General features: G+C 41.6%; 1 protein-coding gene across 1 annotated transcript; it reads left to right on the plus strand.

Moving 5' to 3' along the window:
• The first annotated feature begins 377 nt into the window (after nt 1-377).
• RELL1 (RELT like 1) lies at nt 378-16,960 on the plus strand. Its single transcript, XM_054383148.1, has 7 exons — nt 378-465; nt 6,316-6,343; nt 8,740-8,954; nt 10,884-10,955; nt 12,210-12,267; nt 15,193-15,444; nt 16,780-16,960. Exons 1-7 carry the CDS (start codon nt 378-380, stop codon nt 16,958-16,960), a joined length of 894 nt encoding a protein of 297 aa, XP_054239123.1.
• Nucleotides 16,961-18,149: the final 1,189 nt, after the last annotated feature.

Raw genomic sequence — 18,149 nt, forward strand, 5'->3', positions numbered from 1 at the left:
CTTTTCCAATCTTAATAATTCCACAGTTCTATACAATATGAAACCACTTCTGGTGTTGGGGGACAACCTCGGGAAAAACGTCACAAGAGCGCGTAGGGAACGCACTCCCCCTCACAACGCCAGGCCGGAGCACGCTGCCTGCAGCCGCTCCCCACAGCCTCGGTTCTGGCCCCAGGCCGTCCCAAGCGCAACCGCCATCTCCCACTCCACGGAGGGCGGAACGCAGCGGTCCAGCACAGCCCCGGGCAGGCGGCTCCACGCAGGCGCTGTACCGGCAGGGCACGCCCCGCCGCCTGTGGGCTGGGCTGGGCCTGGCTAGGGTGAGCCGGTGGCAGCGCGGCTGCCAGTGCGGAGGTAGCGCGGGCTGGGCTCTGGGTATGGCTCCGGCAGCGGCAGGCGGGGTCCCGCCGACTCTCCTCTCGGTGGGCTCGACGGCTATCTGGCGACGCAACGGCTCCGCTCTCGGTGGGTCGCTGCGGCCTCGGTCCTTCGCCGCGGGTGGGAGCTCTGTCGGAGGGAAAGCTTCAACCCGGGACCCCCTTGCTCCCCACCGGCGGTCACTGATCCTCCCTGCGCGTTCGTGCCCGGTTGCTTGTGACCGCGGTGGGCAGTGCGAGCCGCCGGGCCCCACCGGGCTCTCCCGCTCCTTGGGTGCCCCGGCTGACCCCGGCGATTCTTCCCCGGGAGCACACACACTCCCGCCTCTTCCCCAGCTTTGCGGGGGTGAAGCGGGTAACTCGGGTGGACCTGGCGTCCTAGTCCCTGCGCCGCGGCTGGTACGGGAGTAGCAGGAGAGTGACGAGTTCCACTCCCCGTGGCCTCTGGGCAGCTCGGGAGGAGCGAGAAGGGAGGAAGGCGGTCGGGGCTCCGCGGTCGCAGCGGCCGAAATTTTTCCCGCCTGTCAGCCTGGCGGTTCCAGGAGGGGCGGGAGCGGGGGCTTTCCTGGGTTCCGAGGTCTCCTTGGTCGCCGAGGTGAGCTTGGAGAGACGGTGCTGTTCGTGCTCCCTGTACAACTACTTTCAACCATAACACGATGCTTAACGCCACCAAAGTCCCCGAACTACATAAATGGGAGTCTGACTACTCCTCCGGCTTTGTTTACACTTTGGGTTGTAATCGGATGGCTCACGAGGTATAAAATTCATTGCGCCTCCTTCACAGTCTATTGCAAGGTTAAAACTCAGCTTAGTTTTTGGATTTTCATGTCTCTGTAACCCTTAAAGATCTCTAAAGAACACTCACAGACATACAAGTGCCAGAGGAAGTTAGTTTAAAGTGACATTTTCTTTGTTTATGTCTAACCCCAAATGTTATGGTTCTTATAATCTCAAAGTGAAACTGGCTGTGTTGTCTGAAGTGGAGTTTGTGGGCTTTTTTTTTTGGTGTGTTGTCTGTGCTTCTCAAACTTTGCTGTTCAGGCTGATGCTCATTTTTACCTGGCATGAATTCGATCAGCTTTGGGTGGTACCTAACTGATAAGAGTGTGCTAGCTTGTTAGAGAGTAAACTTTCCCTTAGTGGAAACGGTTAGCATCAGCATACTTATTAGCACGAAATTAGGCAGAAAAAGTTTCTGCAGTTACCTTTGTACATCTGTGATTATTACTTGCTGCAGGCCAGCTTGGTCAGAAAGGATTCACCTATGTACCGCTTGCTATTTGTGGCCTGAAAGCAAGAAGACTGGAAGATTTGTCATTCAGTCCGTCCTTCTGTTTATGGGAGTGGGAAGAAAGAAATACCACTAGGCAGAACTGGGAACGGGAATATGGTGCAAAACATACTATCATGGTCAGACCTCTCGGGTTTTTCCCTGTTTATTGCCCCTCATCCTATCACTATAGTTTTATACTGGAGAAGGGTAGATTTTGGTTGGACATAAGGAGGAAGCTCTTTACAAGTGAGAGTGGTGAAATACTCGAACAGGTTGCCCTGAGAGGTGGTTGAGGCCCCATCCCTGGAGACATTCAAGTTCAGGTTCAGTGTGGCCCTGGGCAGCCTGATCTAGTTGGAGGAGTCCCTGCTGATTGCAAGGAGGGTTGGACAAGATGACCTTTGAGGGTCCCTTACAACCTGATGCAATCTGTGAATTTATGTCACTGAGTTTCAGCATCTTGAATTTCAGATTTGTGTTAACTGATAGTTGGTGCTCTCCAAAGCCCTAGTTCTTGTTTCTTTCAGGTTTTGTATGCAGACGTGAGAGGAGGGATACGATGAATTTCTTTTCTTGATAAACTTTTTTTTTTTTTTTTTGCTCCTCCTCTCTTCTCGGTACAATATTTTTTAATAGATGATTACTTTGCTCTTTGATGGCCTGCTGCTGTGGGCACATCACTGCATGTTTGTACATGCAGAGAGATACACTGTGCAGTTTACTTGTTGTTGACATCTTGAAGAGGGTGTAAACAGCTGGTTTAGTAAACCAAAGGATGTGTATACATAGGCTTGTGTTGACTTCTTACAAATGTTTATACTCAGGATTGCTTTACTGAGCTTGAAGGTAGTCCTGCTGGAGGACTTTTAATCTGTCATGTGGAATGGTAGGATTTAACAATTAGAGCAGTAATTTAGTCTGGTGTATCTAAATTAATAGGACTTTCCTTAAGAGAACCAAAAGTTGCCAAGTCCAGCAGGAAATACGAAAGCTGTGAAAGAATAGGACTTCATTTTCTCCTTCCTCTGAGTTTGCCAAATGCTTTCTGTCAGTTTATCTGCTGTGACTTCACGCAGGAAATATACTGGCTTTGGTTAACATTGATTTTTGACTCCTAAAATGAGATGTTAGTTTGCATAAATGCATTGATAGGATGTGTTTGGTAGTATTAATTGATGCTGCTTGCTAGATGCAAATTTCGTACTTGCAAATCTATCCATGGTACAGAATACTTTTGAATAGCTGATGTGGCCAGGAAGGAATTTTTAATTTTTTTTTTTTTTTTAAACAGCCCAGCTGGTGAAGTGTGCTTTATTAAATGCATGGGGTAACTATGTGTAGTGCATGTTCTGTTTGAAAGCTGAAATTCGAGGAAAGGTTTTCCAACAGAAATGCAAAAGCAAAGTGTCAGTGCTGTGTATTCTGTATTACTGCAGTAGGAGCTGTGTGGTACTCAGGTAGTGACCAAAGCATCAGAAGCACTGCAGTTTTGACCCTGATAAGCAGTGGAACTTGAGCTTTTTGTTTGTGTTTCTGCAGCATGATCAAGTGCATGTTGCGTCACACCCAAGGAACTGAGAGTCTCTGTTATTGCCCTCCATACAGAAATTTTCCCCTTTCTCAACTAAGCTGCTCTGGTTACACAGAATTACAGAATTGTCAGGCTTGGAAGGGACCTCAAGGATCATCTAGTTCCAAACCCCCTGCCATGGGCAGGGACGTTTTCCATTAGATCAGGTTGTCCAGAGCAACATCCACCCTGGCCTTAAAACCATCCAGGTATGGGCCTTCCACTGCCTCCCTGGGCAACCTGTTCCAGTGTCTTACTACCCTTACGGTGAAGAACTTCTTTCTAACGTCTAATCTATATCTACCCTCCTCTAGCTTGGATCCATTCCCCCTAGGCCTATCACTACCCAACAGCCCAACTCCAACTCTCTCAAGTCCATTTCTGTGCTCCAGCCCTCTGATATCCTTCTCTGGCCCTTCTCTGGACACATTCTAGCACATCCATATCTTTCTTGTAATAGGGGTTCCAGAACAGTACTCCAGGTGGTGTCTCACAAGAGCTGTGTGGAGGGGGAGAATCACCTCTCTTCACTTGCTGGCCATGCTTCCCTTGATGTAACTGAGGTTACTTTTCATTGCCTTTCTCAGTGGATTCTTAACAGATGATTTATTAGATTTGATCTTGCTTTCTGGTTCCTAGCAAGCTCCATGTGGGAGGGTAGAAAGTGCAATGGTTTAAAATTGTTGTACTTGCGTGATAGAGTAACGCTTTTTGGCTGTAGGTTGGTTGCTGTGAACAGGACCTATCCTTACATAGAGGGTGTCACCTCGCTGAGTCCCTGCCGTCAGGCTTTCAGGGACGCCTGTCTAAAACTTTTTGCAGACGGCATTGGAAGTGTTGATAGGACATGCACTTTAGAAATAAATAGAGATTAGGAGAGGACTCTTGAGGGCAGAGACTTACCTTGGAGTAGAACACTCTTATTCCACACCTACTGCAAAATTTGCTCACAATCACACGTTTTTGTCGTGGCTTTAGTGAGCCAAAGACTCAGTCTCTGATTAAAGAACTTTTAGCAGGGTCCAGCTTGAGGTACTATGAAAGACTTGCAGTCTGGGGTTTAATACAATCTTAGGTAGTAAGGATGCTGCTCCTTATTCCTGACACTTGTTTCATGCATCTTACTATTAGTGCTCTCAAAGTAGGTTCTCAAAGACCTTTAAATAAGTGTGGCTGATCCTTCTTGCTTTTTTTGAGGTACTGCTTTTGACAAATCATGTAATGGTTGAACTTGCTCTCATGGTTGGACTTGATCTTAAAGGTCTTTTCCAACTGAAATGATTCTAAATGAAGGTTTTGAGATCTGTTCTTAACAGCAAACTTTAAACAGCCTTGCTTAACCTCTAAGGTAGTTGGCAGTGCTCTTACTAGTTGTCAGTATGTTCTTTCATCATGTGGCTTCCTTTTTCTCATCAGACTTCCTGCTTATTTCACTTCTGGTTGTAGGTTCTGATGACTTCAAGGAAGCTAGAAGTTGAGCGGAATTCATAAACTTGTTGAATGTTCCTCTTCGATGATAGGTGGCTTTCCTTTGTTATGCAGTTTATGCATATTCCCTGAAGTACAATTTCCTTGAACAATAGATGAAGCAAAGGGTAGGCAATAGGTTTTCATCACCTAAGAGGGCTTGTTTTGTTTGTTGTTGTGGTTTTTTTTCTCTAGAAAATAAAATTTGTGGATTTTTTTTTAATGTGTTCTCTGCTGCCTTTTCTTGTTTGCCTGGTCTCTTCTGTAGATACCATCTAATAAGGCAGAGAAGCCCAAACATTTTGTATGTGTCTGTTTTTGGGGGAAGTGATATATTTGGACTTGTGCTTGAAATTGTGTGTTATTTCATCTGCTTAGTTATGCAAAGGCAGTTTGACTGTAGTGTCCAGAATAGAGAAATATTTAAATCAGAGAACTGCTAAAAAGTATGTTTAATTTAAAGTCATTTCTGGCTGAAATTTAAAGTCAATTCTGGCTGAATTTACTGTCATTAAAATAACTAAACCCCTGTATTAAATCAGTATGTAATTACCATCAGAGCTCTAAACAAACTTGCTGTGAGCACTTAAGAAGCTAAAAAAGGAAATTAGATTTTCAGAAATTAAACCTCTACTGCAACTCAAGTAGAATGCTTGATGTCCTGTCTGAATAAATAGCTACTTTAGAGCATCTTTCTTTTGAGAAAATATCCACCACTGCTGAAACACCGAGGGACATGAGCTGGCTGGTTTTGGTATTTAATTAATTGCATTTAAACTCCTTTACTTTTATGAAATAAAGTTTTCTTAAATTCTTGAGAGTGAATTTAGTGTGTATTTGGGAAATAGGAAGTTCCATGTAAACATGAGGAAAAAATTTTCACTGTGAGGGTGATGGAACACTGGAAGAGGCTTCCCAGGGGGGTTGTGGAGCCTCGCTCTCTGGAGATATTCAGCACCTGCCTGGATGTGTTCCTGTGTGATCTGGTGTAGGTGATCCTGCTCTAGCATGGGGGTTGGACTGGATGACCTTTCTTGGTCCCTTCCAGCCCCTAACATTCTGTGATTCTGTGAAATCAAGCTAATAAACAAGTTTGTTTATTTTTGTTTCTAATTTTAAAAGTGAGTATTTTAAAAATCAAAAATGTTTTGCTTTATACTATAAAAGCATGCTTTAAATCAAAGATTACATCCATCTGCCTCAGATGGCTTCCTGGAGATAGGAAGGTGTCATGATTCATAGAATGGTTGGAAGAAACCTTAAAGATCATCCAGTTCCAACTTCCCCACCACTGGCAGGGACACACTTTGGTAGACCAGGTTGCTCAAAGTCTCATTCAGCCTGGCCTTGAACATGTCCAGGGAGAAGGCATTCATGACCTCCATGGGCAACCTGTTCCAGTGTCTCACCACCCTCAATATAAAGAATTTCTTCCTAATCTCTAGTCTAATTCTGTCCTCCTCAAGTTTCAATCCATTCCCCCTTGTCCTGTTGCTACAAGCCCTTGTAAAAAGTCCCTTTCCAGCTTTCTTGTAGGCCCCTTTCAGGTACTGGAAAGCCACTGTAAAGTCTCCCTTTTCTCCAGGCTGAACAGTGGAGTTCACAAGACACTTCCCTAGAGCCAGGAGAGGATGAAGCTCCAGGTGTGATCATTGGGTGCCATTTCCTTTTAGGGTAGGCTGAGGTCACAGATCCCTCTCTGTTGCTGCTCATGACGTCAGCTTTAAGGAGTCCTTTGATTATGCCCATTGAACAGTGTGTAGGTCCACATGGTGAATTGAATTACAAGTGATCCAGTAGGAAATAAAAAGCTCACCACCACCAAAAACACAACCCAAAAAGAACCATAGAATCCCCAAAGCAAACCATGTTCTGTCTGAATTATTTTGAACCTGAAGTGAACCTTTTTCTCTGGATGGGTGAACTGGGACATGAATGGTAAGGGTTGGGGAAAGAAGTGAATAAGCTGATGTTGCTGCAGAGGCATGTTTTTCAGCTATGCTTAGCTGAGGAATTTGAGCAGATCATATGCCATAGCTGAATATTTGATTTGTACCGAAATAGATTGTACATTGGCTGTAATTTCTTTAAATATTAATTAACATGAAGACCAGCAAAGGTTTGTTTGTGTGCACTGTGAGATTGGGAGCTACATTTAATTTTTGTGCCTGAAAGCAGGAAATAAGATCATGGAACTCCTTGAACTTTATGGAGGAGAAGAAGATAGTGAATGTGGATGTGCTTTTAGCAGGTAGATTACTTGAACAATCAAAATTTTTAAATGGAAACAAGCTTCTTTAAAAGCCATGGCATGAGCATAAAATGCAGGGTAACCAAATAGGATTCTTTCTTAGTAGAGCAGAGAGATTACATAATTGTTTATGGGCTACTGACTGTAAATTAAATTATTACAAAATAACTGGAATGTGCTTGAAGCAATCAGGTAGATGTATATTGTGCTTAGGTTTTATGTAAGAGAGGCAAAGAAGAATATAGTGCATTATTTTATATTACTTATAGAATCCTACAATCACAGAATTGTTTTGTTTGGAAAAGATGTTTAAGACTGAGTCCAATCATTCTCAAACTATGCCACGACTGTGGATAAACCATGTCCCTCAGCACCACATCTCTGCAGCTTTTAAACACTTCCATGGATGGGGATTCAACCACCTTCCTGGGGAGCCTGTTCCAGTGTTTGAGAACCCTTTCAGTCAAGAAGTTTCTTCTAATACCCAGCCTAAACCTTCCCAGGCACAATTTGAAGCCATTTCCTCTCATCCTATCACTTGTTATTTGGGAGAAGTGTATGTGTATGTGCGTATTTTTTTATATATATCTATATCTATATATATAAACAGTCAAACAGGTTTAGCCTTTGATACACAAAGGATTTACCTTTCATGAATCTGAGTTGCTCTTTAAGCAATATTACATATTTCATGTCCTTTATGAAGAACTTGATAATTGTTTATTTAGAGCAATACTAAAGGCAAGGCTTTGGGGTAATTTGGGCTCATACTGGGGAGATCCTAAGTGATCGTGCTAAATATGAAGTCTATTCAAGTACATGCAGCTAAAACCAAAGAAAGAGTACTTCTGTAACTCAGTGCAAGCAGAATCTGATCTTGTGGTAGTAACTAATAAGCAATTGTTTTGACTCTCTATTTACAGTGAGAAGGAAAATAGGTGTGGAGGACAGGTTACTACCTTTGCAGGATCTTTAGCTCTGCTGAGCTGATAGTTACCTAGGTACAGTTCATCCTGATTTGTGACAGTGGGATGAAGAGGGTTGACCTCTCTAAGGCACTCCCATCTCACATTTCTGTGACATTATAAAATTTTAAGGTTGTCATTCTTTTCCTACTCAGAAAAACCTGTTTTAAGCTTAAGTGGAGAAGAAGAATAGAAGATAAAAACACAGGAATAATCTTGCATGTTGGAGAAGTAATATTTTTGTAGTTATTCTAATTTGAGGGTGTTGGTCTCTTCTCTCTAGTAACAAGTGGTAGGACAAGAGGAAATGGCCTCAAGCTGCATCAGGGGAAATTTAGTTTGGATGTTAGAAGAAACCTCCTGACTGAAGGAGTTCTCAAAGATTGAAACAGACTCCCCAGGGAGATGGTTGGTGTTAAATGTTTTGTAATTTGCCATAGAATCATTGAATGATTTGGGTTGGAAGGGACCTTCAACATCATCTAGTTCCAACCCCCTGGTGTGGGCAGAGACGTCTTCCACTAGACCAGGTTGCTCAAGGTCCCATCCAACCTGGCCTTGAACACCTCCAGCTCTATCTCCCCTCTTCCAGATTAAAGCTGTTGCCCCTTGTCCTATCTCTACAAACACTTATGAAAGGAGAGTATCTCCTGCTACAGGTGTTGAGTTCATAGCCAGCAGAGTACCTGTTGTCCACTGGTCATCACAGAAGGTTGATCACATTGACACTGGGGATTAGGTCCTACTTGGTATTTCCTAAATGCTTTCAAGTGCTTTCTAGTGTATAGTAATAACTGTTTATTCATCTGTGTAGATAATGCCCTGGTTTTGGCAAGTTATGACTTACAGACAACTACATTGACAACTAAAATTGATGGGAGTGATGGCAAGGCTGCTGAGCACCCAGAGTATATCGCTTTTGCATTGGTTCCTGTTTTCTTCATCATGGGTCTCTTGGGGATCCTCATCTGTCATGTGCTTAAGAAAAAAGGATATCGTTGTACAACAGAGGCTGAAGAGCTAGAAGAAGAAAAACTTGATGAAAAAATAGGTAATCAGTCTAATTCCCAACTTTTTTCTTCTGTTGTTACTGCTGTGGAATAATGTGTTGAGAGACTTGTGTTGTTTTGCTGTCTATATTAGACATCAAAAGAATAGGGAATAAAATATTTTTGTTACCATTATGTATCTCTTGAGTTTTGGTCTTTGCCACTCAAAACTTCAACTCATCATCCTCCAACACTGATTCAGAGTTTACAGAGGGATCAAAGTATTCAGAACATCTGTTTGCAGCTGGACACTGTAGTCACCAGATCGCTTTTCAGCGTTGCACTTGTTGTTAGCAACAAAGTGTCATTATGCATAATGATATTTGAGGAGTGACAAAAAGCTGCCATTTAAAGCCTGAAATATCTTAGGTTTATGTTTAGCAATCTTCATTTGTTCCTTTTGTGCTCATCTGTGTCATCCTCATCTCCTCTCATTATAAAACTGAACATTTGGACTGAGTATCTATATTCTGTTTGATGTCATGTGTGCTGCTTGGAAATTTGTTCTTAGATACCTCTATTTTTGTTCTAATGTGTTTTCCTTTGTGCTTTTGGTTTTTATGGTTCCTCATTCCACCTTCTTGGTTTAACGAACCCCCTAAACAAACAAACAAACAAAGAAGAACAGAGTGTTACCACTTGGGAAAGACTAAGTAACCCTGAGTATCCTGAGTAACCAGGATACCAAATTCAAGGGCCAAGTCACTTGTAAATACTTTGAGCCTCCTCCTTGCTCCCAATTAATTTGTGTCAGGAGGATGATGGTACGTGCAAATTGCAGTGGCTCTGTGGTTAGGGTAGAGCTATGTGGTGCAGTAAGGATGTGTCAGGATCATCTTAAGAAGTTACTGCCTGAGGCAGGTACACTGAGTGGGACTGGCTGGTGTGTTAGTTCATCTGAAGGCTAACAGCAAGGAGAGCGGTCATGAAAGAGGGACAACTTTTAGATCTTCATTTGGGGAAGCAGCTGTGTCTAAACTGCATTGGGAAGTTCTAGGTATGAGGGTGAAGATGAAGGATTGGTAAATTGACAAGGAAGCACCTAATTTACTGTTTGGAGAAAAAATTGGGGCCTCAATCTATGATTTTCTGTAGTTACCAGTCTCTGATTTTCTGTATTTAATTATCTATCTGTGTTTTTTATGCATTTAATTGATGGTTGGACTTGATGATCTTAGAGGTCTTTTCCAACTGAAACAATTCTATGACTGATTAGTTATTAATTTTTCAAGGCAGCCATGGCAATTACTAGGGAGCTGCAAAGCTCGACCTCTAATGGTTCTGTGATCTCTTCCCAGTCTTTCTCTGCCTTCTGAGGTTATTCTGAGGAAGCTTTCAGAATTATAAGGGGTGCAATTGATTCCAAAAGTATTGTCATGAGATTTCTTTCTTAAATCTCTCTCTCCTCTAGTCAGAAGAGATTTTTAATTTAAGAAAAACCAAATTTGATGTCCTTGTAGTTGTGATGAAACGCTTAAATTGAATCCCTCTCATACTAGAAGATAACACCTGTTTTTAAAACAGTGACTTGAGAAAATTTAATGATTTTTTTTTTTTTGGCTTTTTTCCCCCCTCTCCACATGGTTAGGATTAGAAATAGTGTTTGTCTCCTTCGGAGCTAGAGAAAGAACTTTAATGTATGTTTGTGAAAATACTGAGTTCATGCAAGTCTTAGATGACTATATTAGAGTTGATGTGTAGATTCCATAAACTTGTGGTTGTATTTTTTCCTGCATAAGGATTCAAAAATCTCATCTAAGCTTTCTCTCCAAAGTGACAGTAATCTTGTCCTCTTTTAATGTCATTTTTCCTGTTGTCTATGTTTTGCTCTGTCTTGGTGAGGTGTGGTTTTTGTTTGTTTGTTTTTAAAGTAAATTGCTTCTTGATGTGGAAAGCCAAGATATTGACAAAGTATTTATTTCCTTGCACAGAAATGAATGAAACTATACATGAGAATAGCGACACTGTGGGACAAATTGTTAACTACATTATGAAAAATGAAGGTACAGTATTTTGCTATTGAAGTTATAAGCCTTCCTGGTACTGTTCTAGAACACCATACTTCAGAATATCTGAGAAAACTGTATTTATGTTCATGTGTTTTGATTTAATAGCCATTTTGTACCTGCTTAACTCTTTGGGATTTGCCTTCAGAAGGCAATAGCTTCAAACAGAATAAGAAAGTTTTTTGCTTTGCTGAAAATAAGTTTGTGTGGTAAGTAGAGTTTGTGTACTTCTTGATATTTTAACTTTTTGGCTGATGATTTTTGGTTTTATTTGGTTTATCTTTTTTGTGTTACTGTGAAGTAAAAGCTCAGATTTCTTTTCCTAATGGCAATGTTTGAAGTGTGTGAAGTTTTTATGTTTTGACCAGATAAAACGTTTTGTCTCAAAACTATTCTCAAAGCTGATGGAAGTCAGTTGACTGAGACAATAGGGTAGACCAGTGCTGACACTGGGTTTTGGACATGCTGTCTTTATGAGCTGTGTGCAAAGCAAAGGGTAAAGAAGATCTGACTGAATGAAACAAAATCACACTTAAGCAGCCCATGAAATGCTTGGTCAGTTCAAAACATACTTACCTAGTAGAAGAAACATTTAGGAGACCATGTTTTTATAGTATAAGAACCTTTTAACTTCTAATTTTACATTTGTGTAAAGCAAAGTTTTGTTTTTTTTTTTTAAGCATTGGACTTGCTTTGAGTTTCTTCTGAATGAAGGCTTGTCCTCTGGAAAAGTTGTGTTTTGGAGCTGAGTTTTTTTTTTTTTTTTTCCCTTGATGGGTGTTAGGGCTTTAGCTTGTGTGTTTTTCCTTGAGGTTGGGATTAGGTACCTCATGTGCTTTTTAGAATGTGTGGTAGTTCTTGGCTGATAATTAATTTGCTTTTTGTAAGCCTCACTTAGCCTGATGGTTTTAATCTAGTTGCTTTCTACATGTGAGGTTATGAAACTTCTGTGGCCAAAGGGGTGTTTTAACATTTTCAGAGCTCTTGTTGTGAGGATGGATACATGCTATGGCTTGTGTTGTGGCAGAGCTTTGAGTGCAATTTGAACTGTCGTTTTAGTAGCTCATGTTAAAATCCCAACATTTTTTGAGCACAATTCTCTGTCATACCTTCTTGGAGATACACATAATGCAGTCTTCTTTCTTTTCAGATGAAAGTTCTTTTAGGAGCTTTCATTTTGGTGTTTGTTTTTTTTTTTTTCTGAAGTTAGTACTGTACATTTCTGAAGAACTCTATTTATTCTCATTGCAGCAAATGCTGATGTGTTAAAGGCCATGGTAGCAGATAGCAGTGTCTTTGAACCCGAAAGGTAATTTACTTGTCTTTTTAATGCATGCTTCCTGAGGCAACTGAAAATGAATCCTTCCAAAGGGCTTATATTTCCTGTGTTCTCAGCTAAGAGGATAATAGTTTGATTTCCTTGTGATGTCTCTGAGTCACTAAATCTTAATGTATGCCCTGGGTTAGTAACTGGCTGTTCTGGTTACGTGTTCTAGGTGTGTAACAGATTTATTGCTTTGTGAGCTAAAGATTTACAGAGGCTACAAATACTTGTTTACTTCAGGGTGAAGCTACTTACAAATCAGCCACTCTGTTGAAAGAACAGCGGCAGCACTCATTTCACTGGTGTGGATGCTAACTTAAAATAGCCTTCCCTTTCTGTCTCTCCTGGCTTACTGTTTTATCATTGTGGTGACAATACAACATTGACCTACTTCTGTTTTGTTTATTTTTTTTTTTTTTACTACACACCCATGTAGAGAATTATCTAGAGAAGAAAGTAGTTCATTCCTTGAGCTGCAGATGCATCATCTGTGTAAAAGTACTTACAGCTGTCCATAAGTAACTTTAAACTATGTCTTTACTACTTAAAATACTCATTTGTAATCCTTTGTCCATATCAAAGGAGAGAAGATGAAGGTTCAAGCAGTACTCTGTCACTAATAAAAGAAGAAGTGGGGGTGTGTAGTTGCAGCAAAACAAATAGTTGAGTATGCAACAGCTGATTTCCTGGTTTAACAGTGGGAGGCTTGGGTTTTGAGCTCCTTTTGCAAGTTCAGTTTTTTTTTTTTTTTCTTTCTTCTCAAGCACAGGAATTATTTTTAAATGTTTGTAGTGCAGCAAAAAGATTTGTTTGTATTTAAACTCAACTCTTTTTGTGTAGTGATATGTGATGTTACTTTAGGAGTTTTAGACTATTGTAAATTCTTAGAATCATAGAATGGCTCAGGTTGGAAGGGACTTTACAGGTCGTCTACTCCAACCCCCATGCCGTGGGCCGGAATGCCTCTCAACTAGACTCAGCGTCTCAAGGCCTTCTCTAACCTGGCCTTGAACACCTCCAGGGAGGAGGCATCCATAACCTCTCTGGGCAACCTATTCCAGAATCTCACCACCCTACTGAAGAACTTCTTCCTAAGACCCAAACCTACTCTCCCTCAGCTTAAAACTATTCAAATACAATTAAAATGCAAAAGGTAAGGGGAAGGGAAAACTGATTGTGTGCTCTTAAATAATTTCTGACAGATGCTCCTAAAGCTTTAGTAACTCAAGTGCAAACCCACTCTTTCTTCATGAGTTCAGTGCACTGTGAAATGCTTCCTAATGATAGGAATAGTCACATCTAAGTTAAATTTGCATTTCTGCCACTAAAGCCATCAGCTCCTGTCTTTGCCTGAGATGTCGAACAGACTTTACTTCATTTCCCTCAAGCGTTTTATTATTTATTTAAAAACCATTCAGTGTCTCCTGTCAACAATTTTGTTTTGAAAATAAGCATCCAAGTTAGTCCAGTCTTTGGTGGTATGTTTTTCTTGAATTTCCTCTTTCTTTTCTCCTTTGGAGTCTCTTCAGTTTGTTAATATTTTTCTTGAAATAACATTGCTACAACTGGATGGAACATTCAGCTGAGACATGATTAATGCTGAGTAATGGAACCTGAGGTTCACAGGTTACACTCCTTTTATTTCCACTGTGAAGTTTGTCCTTCTTAAGTCACACCATTCTAATGATTCAGGCTCATCATGTGATCTTCACCTCCTTTTTCTGAAGAATGAGCATCTGGCTGCTTTTTATTCTGGGTTTGTGAAATTTTTCTGCTAAAGTACTAAAATTTGTGTTGTCCTTACTTCAACATATCCAGTGGTTTTAATAAGACTTATGACTGTTTGAATGTGTCTTTCATATACATACTCTCCATTAATAATCCTCATTTCTCATCTTACCTTCTACAAGTCACTGTGCATGGGTACCTCATCATCTTCTGTTCCATTACTCAAGGAGCTGTTTCAAACACTGAGCATCCTCAGCACCAGAATAACCATACTTAGGATGTCTTTCCAGTTTCATAGTAAGCTGCTGATACAGAACTTTCTGATGTTTTTGTCTTCTGTGGATTTTTTTTACACAAGATATGCTGCTTATGCTACAGTAATTTCATCTTTCATATACTGAGCTCTAGCTTACTTTGGCAAATGAGTTGCAAGACAGTGTCCAAATTGATGTTTAAGTAAAAAAAAAAAAAATCTGTCTGGTGCTTTACATCTATGCTAGCTGTACTACTTCTGTGTGGAAAGAAAATTAGATTAATTTGATTAGATGTTCTTAATGAATGCTTTTTGGTGGTTGTACTATTTTTCTTCTTTCTTGGTACTTTCAACCCCCTGGTTTTCTGAAGCTTAAGATGAATGATATTTTGGTTCCTTTGCTCTTCATGGTAGATGTTTTAGTTTTGCCTCTTTGTAGTGTTGTAGGACTGTGCTCTTCTGTGAGTTCTTAGGGATGCTGTAACAATTCAGAAATACTCTGCAGCTCTCAATGTGAATTTAACCACCTAATTAGGTGTCTTCATCAGTATAAGTTCATATAGCCTGTTGTATTTTAGCCTGATTGCCTTTTGTTGGTTTGGTTGGTTTTTTTTTTTGTTTTTTTGTTTTTTTTTTTTTGGTTGGCTGGTTTGGGTGTTGTGTTTTTTCATTTCCATACTTCTTTGTATTAGTTGCCTTAACCACATAACTGCAGCTGATTTAATTTCTGGAAGTGATTTTTAACTGCAAAAAATAGGATATCAGAGAGAGCCTTAAACCAGACATCCTCTCAAATAAATGGTCCCTGAGGCAGCTAGGCATAACTGAAGGTTATATTTTATCCTTTTTTGTCCTTTATATGAAACAAGATTTTATAGCAAACATTCGATTTCTTTTATACTTTTTTTTTTTTTTTTTTTAACCTACAGCCCTTTATCTCCTACCTCTCCTGGGAGTCCCACGAGTCCAGGGTCTCCTTTGTCACCCGGTGCGGTTCCTTTCAAACACAGCTGCAAAGGCCACCACTTCCATACCGTTGGAGGAGTCGTAGAACAGGACGTGTGTACTCGCTGTAGCCACAAACGGTGGCACCTTATAAAGCCAGCTCACAAATCCAAAGAGCTCACAAACCTAAAGAGGAGAAGTCGTCTTGGAGAAGTGACGGTCCTCTCTGTGGGAAGGTGAGACTTGGCTCATCTTATTGTGTGCTTTTAGGGACAGGACAGAGGCCCATGCTGGATCAGAGAACCCTTGATTCTACTGTGTTCATGGCAGCAGTGATCAGGTTTTGTACTATAAACCCAAAGTTATTTTTGGAAGATGTAGCTTTGGCTGTTTTGGAACTGTTTTACTGTGGCTGTAAATCCAAAGCTCTTGCTCTAATGATACTTGTTAAAACAACCAAAGATTGCACTCTAAGATATTCCTCTGTTTTTGAATTTGACATTTCTCAATTTCTCTTAATTCTGTGTTGTTATTTTTAATTGCAGAATCCTAGTATAGTGGGGGTTGGAAGGGACCTCTGAAAATCACCTAAACCACCATCCCTGCTAGAACAGCATCACCCAGAGTAAATCACACAGGAACACCAGGAACATCCAGGCAGCTTTGGAATGCCCCCAGAAATGGAGACTCCACAGCCTCTTTGGGCAGCCTGTTTCAGTGCTCTGCCACCCTCAAAGTGAAGAATTTTTTCCTTATTGTTCATGTGGAACTTCCTGTGTTCCAGTTTGTGTCCATTGCCCCTTGTCTTGTCACTAGACATCACTGAGAAGTCTGGCTCCAATCCTCCTGATATTCACTATAGATATTTACAAGCATTAATGAGATCCCTCCTCAGTCTCCTCTCCAAGATAAACAGCCCCAGGTCTCTCAGCCTTTTTTTGTAGGACAGATGTTCCAGTCCCCTCAGTATTTACTGGTTCTCTGCTGGAGTTTCTCCAGTAGTTCCTTGTTTCTCTTTAAATGTGGAGTCCAGAACTTGACCCAGTACTCCAGGTGAGGCCTCATCAGGGCTCAGCAGAGGTGGAGGAGAACCTCCCTCAACCTGCTGGCCACCCTCCTTTTAATTCATTGGTCATGAGAGCTCATGGTAATCCTGTTGTTCACCAGCAGTCCCAGGTCCTTTCTCCTAGAGCTGCTCTCCAGGAGGTCAGCTCCCAGACTGTAGTGATTCCTACCTTACACTGTAGGTGTCTTAGCAAATTACTGTTCCAAGTAGTACTATGGAATCTGTGGTTTCTGCTTTCCAACACAATTCCCTGAGACACTGTGATTCAGCAGCAGTGATCACTGGAAGTCCACATAGGGAATAGGAGGGAGGGAGGATTGCTCTGAAGTGAAGCTGGGTCTGTGTGGGTGTCTGCTCTGAGGTCTTGGTACCTGAAAATGTGTTCCTGTCTATACTGAGTTCTAAAAAACCCACATATACATATTCCAGAAATAAATTGGGTACTAAGGCTGATCTAATGAACCTCTGGGGAGGTACAGCTGCATCTTTCTTCTGCTTACCTCAGGTTTAGGGTCACTAAAGTGGAGCACAAATCGAATTCCAAAGAACGGAAGAGCTTGATGTCTGTCACTGGTGTGGAGAGTGTCAATGGGGACATGCCTGCCACACCTGTGAAACAAGATGGGAGTGAAGCACCTGCTGGACCTGAGAAACAGGAGATGCAAGAGAAGAGAAGCTCAGAGTAAACTGCAGGTACCAAACCGTGGGAACTCATATTGAAAGTGGCCTGTTATGAAATGAGCGAAGGTAATGAGAGAGAAATGAAGCTGTATCAGTTCTTCAAGGTCAGACTTGATGGGGTTCTGAGCAACCTGATCTAGTCAGGGACATCCCTGGCTAGATGACTTTAAAGGTCCCTTCCAACCCAGTGCATTCTATGATTGTATGTTACTTTTTGGCAATAAATGCTGCTTCAGATTTAGTAGCAATGTGCTGCTTACCCCAAAGAAACAAACACTGCTGACAGCTGCATCACTGGAATAACTACAGCACTTCTTCCTGAGCTTGCTGCCCTGCACTCTGTGCCTGGTGAGCTGACTGCTTCCTAGGAACTGCTCTGATGGAGCAGTGGAGCTTTGGCTAATGTGAATGGAAACACCTGGGCATGGTCTTATCGCAGGGATCTCTGTTGATTACTAAGCCAGGAGGTTAGGGTTTTCTTACTCAACTTCAATAGATTCCTTGAGGTGCCTCATTAAGCATGTCAGAAATGTCTGGCATGGTTTTGGAACACACCTCTGATGCCTTTCTTTGAACAGTTAAGAATGTTGTGGGGAAAAAGCTCTGTAAGTTAATATGCTTTGCTTCTAACTGATGACACACTGGTTGATAAAGGGAAAGGTGAATTTACACAACTGTGATGCAAAATACAGAACTTGACCTGAACTAAGGGGCTGTGGGGTGACAAAGTAAAAGCACCAGATTTGAAGAGAGTGGGCAAAGTGCACAGTGCCAAACTCTCAGTGTGCTGAGGGAGGATAAAGTCATGTTGTGTCAGCTCAGGTCACCTTCAAACTTCACATACAAGAGGGAAATGCACAAGTGGAAACTGGGTATATTTAAAAGTGGATGAATGCCTCCAGATGTTCAAAAAGCTGTGAAGGGTCATGAAGTAAATTGTTCTCTTTGCTCAGTGGGTAAGAACGTAAATAGTAGGTTTTCAACCCCTTTGCTCTGGTGAGGACCTCCACCTGGAATCCTGCATCCACCTCTGGATCCCCCACTGCAAGAAGGATGTGGAACTGTTAGCGTGGCTCCAGAGGAGGACATGAAGATGATCAGAGAGCTGGAGCACCTCTGCTGTGAAAGAGTTGGGGTTGTCCAGCCTGGGGAAGAGAAGGCTTGGGGGAGACCTTCTAGCAGCCCTCCAGTATT

The sequence above is a fragment of the Indicator indicator genome, chromosome 8 (assembly GCF_027791375.1).
Source record: "Indicator indicator isolate 239-I01 chromosome 8, UM_Iind_1.1, whole genome shotgun sequence".
Taxonomy (NCBI): domain Eukaryota; kingdom Metazoa; phylum Chordata; class Aves; order Piciformes; family Indicatoridae; genus Indicator; species Indicator indicator.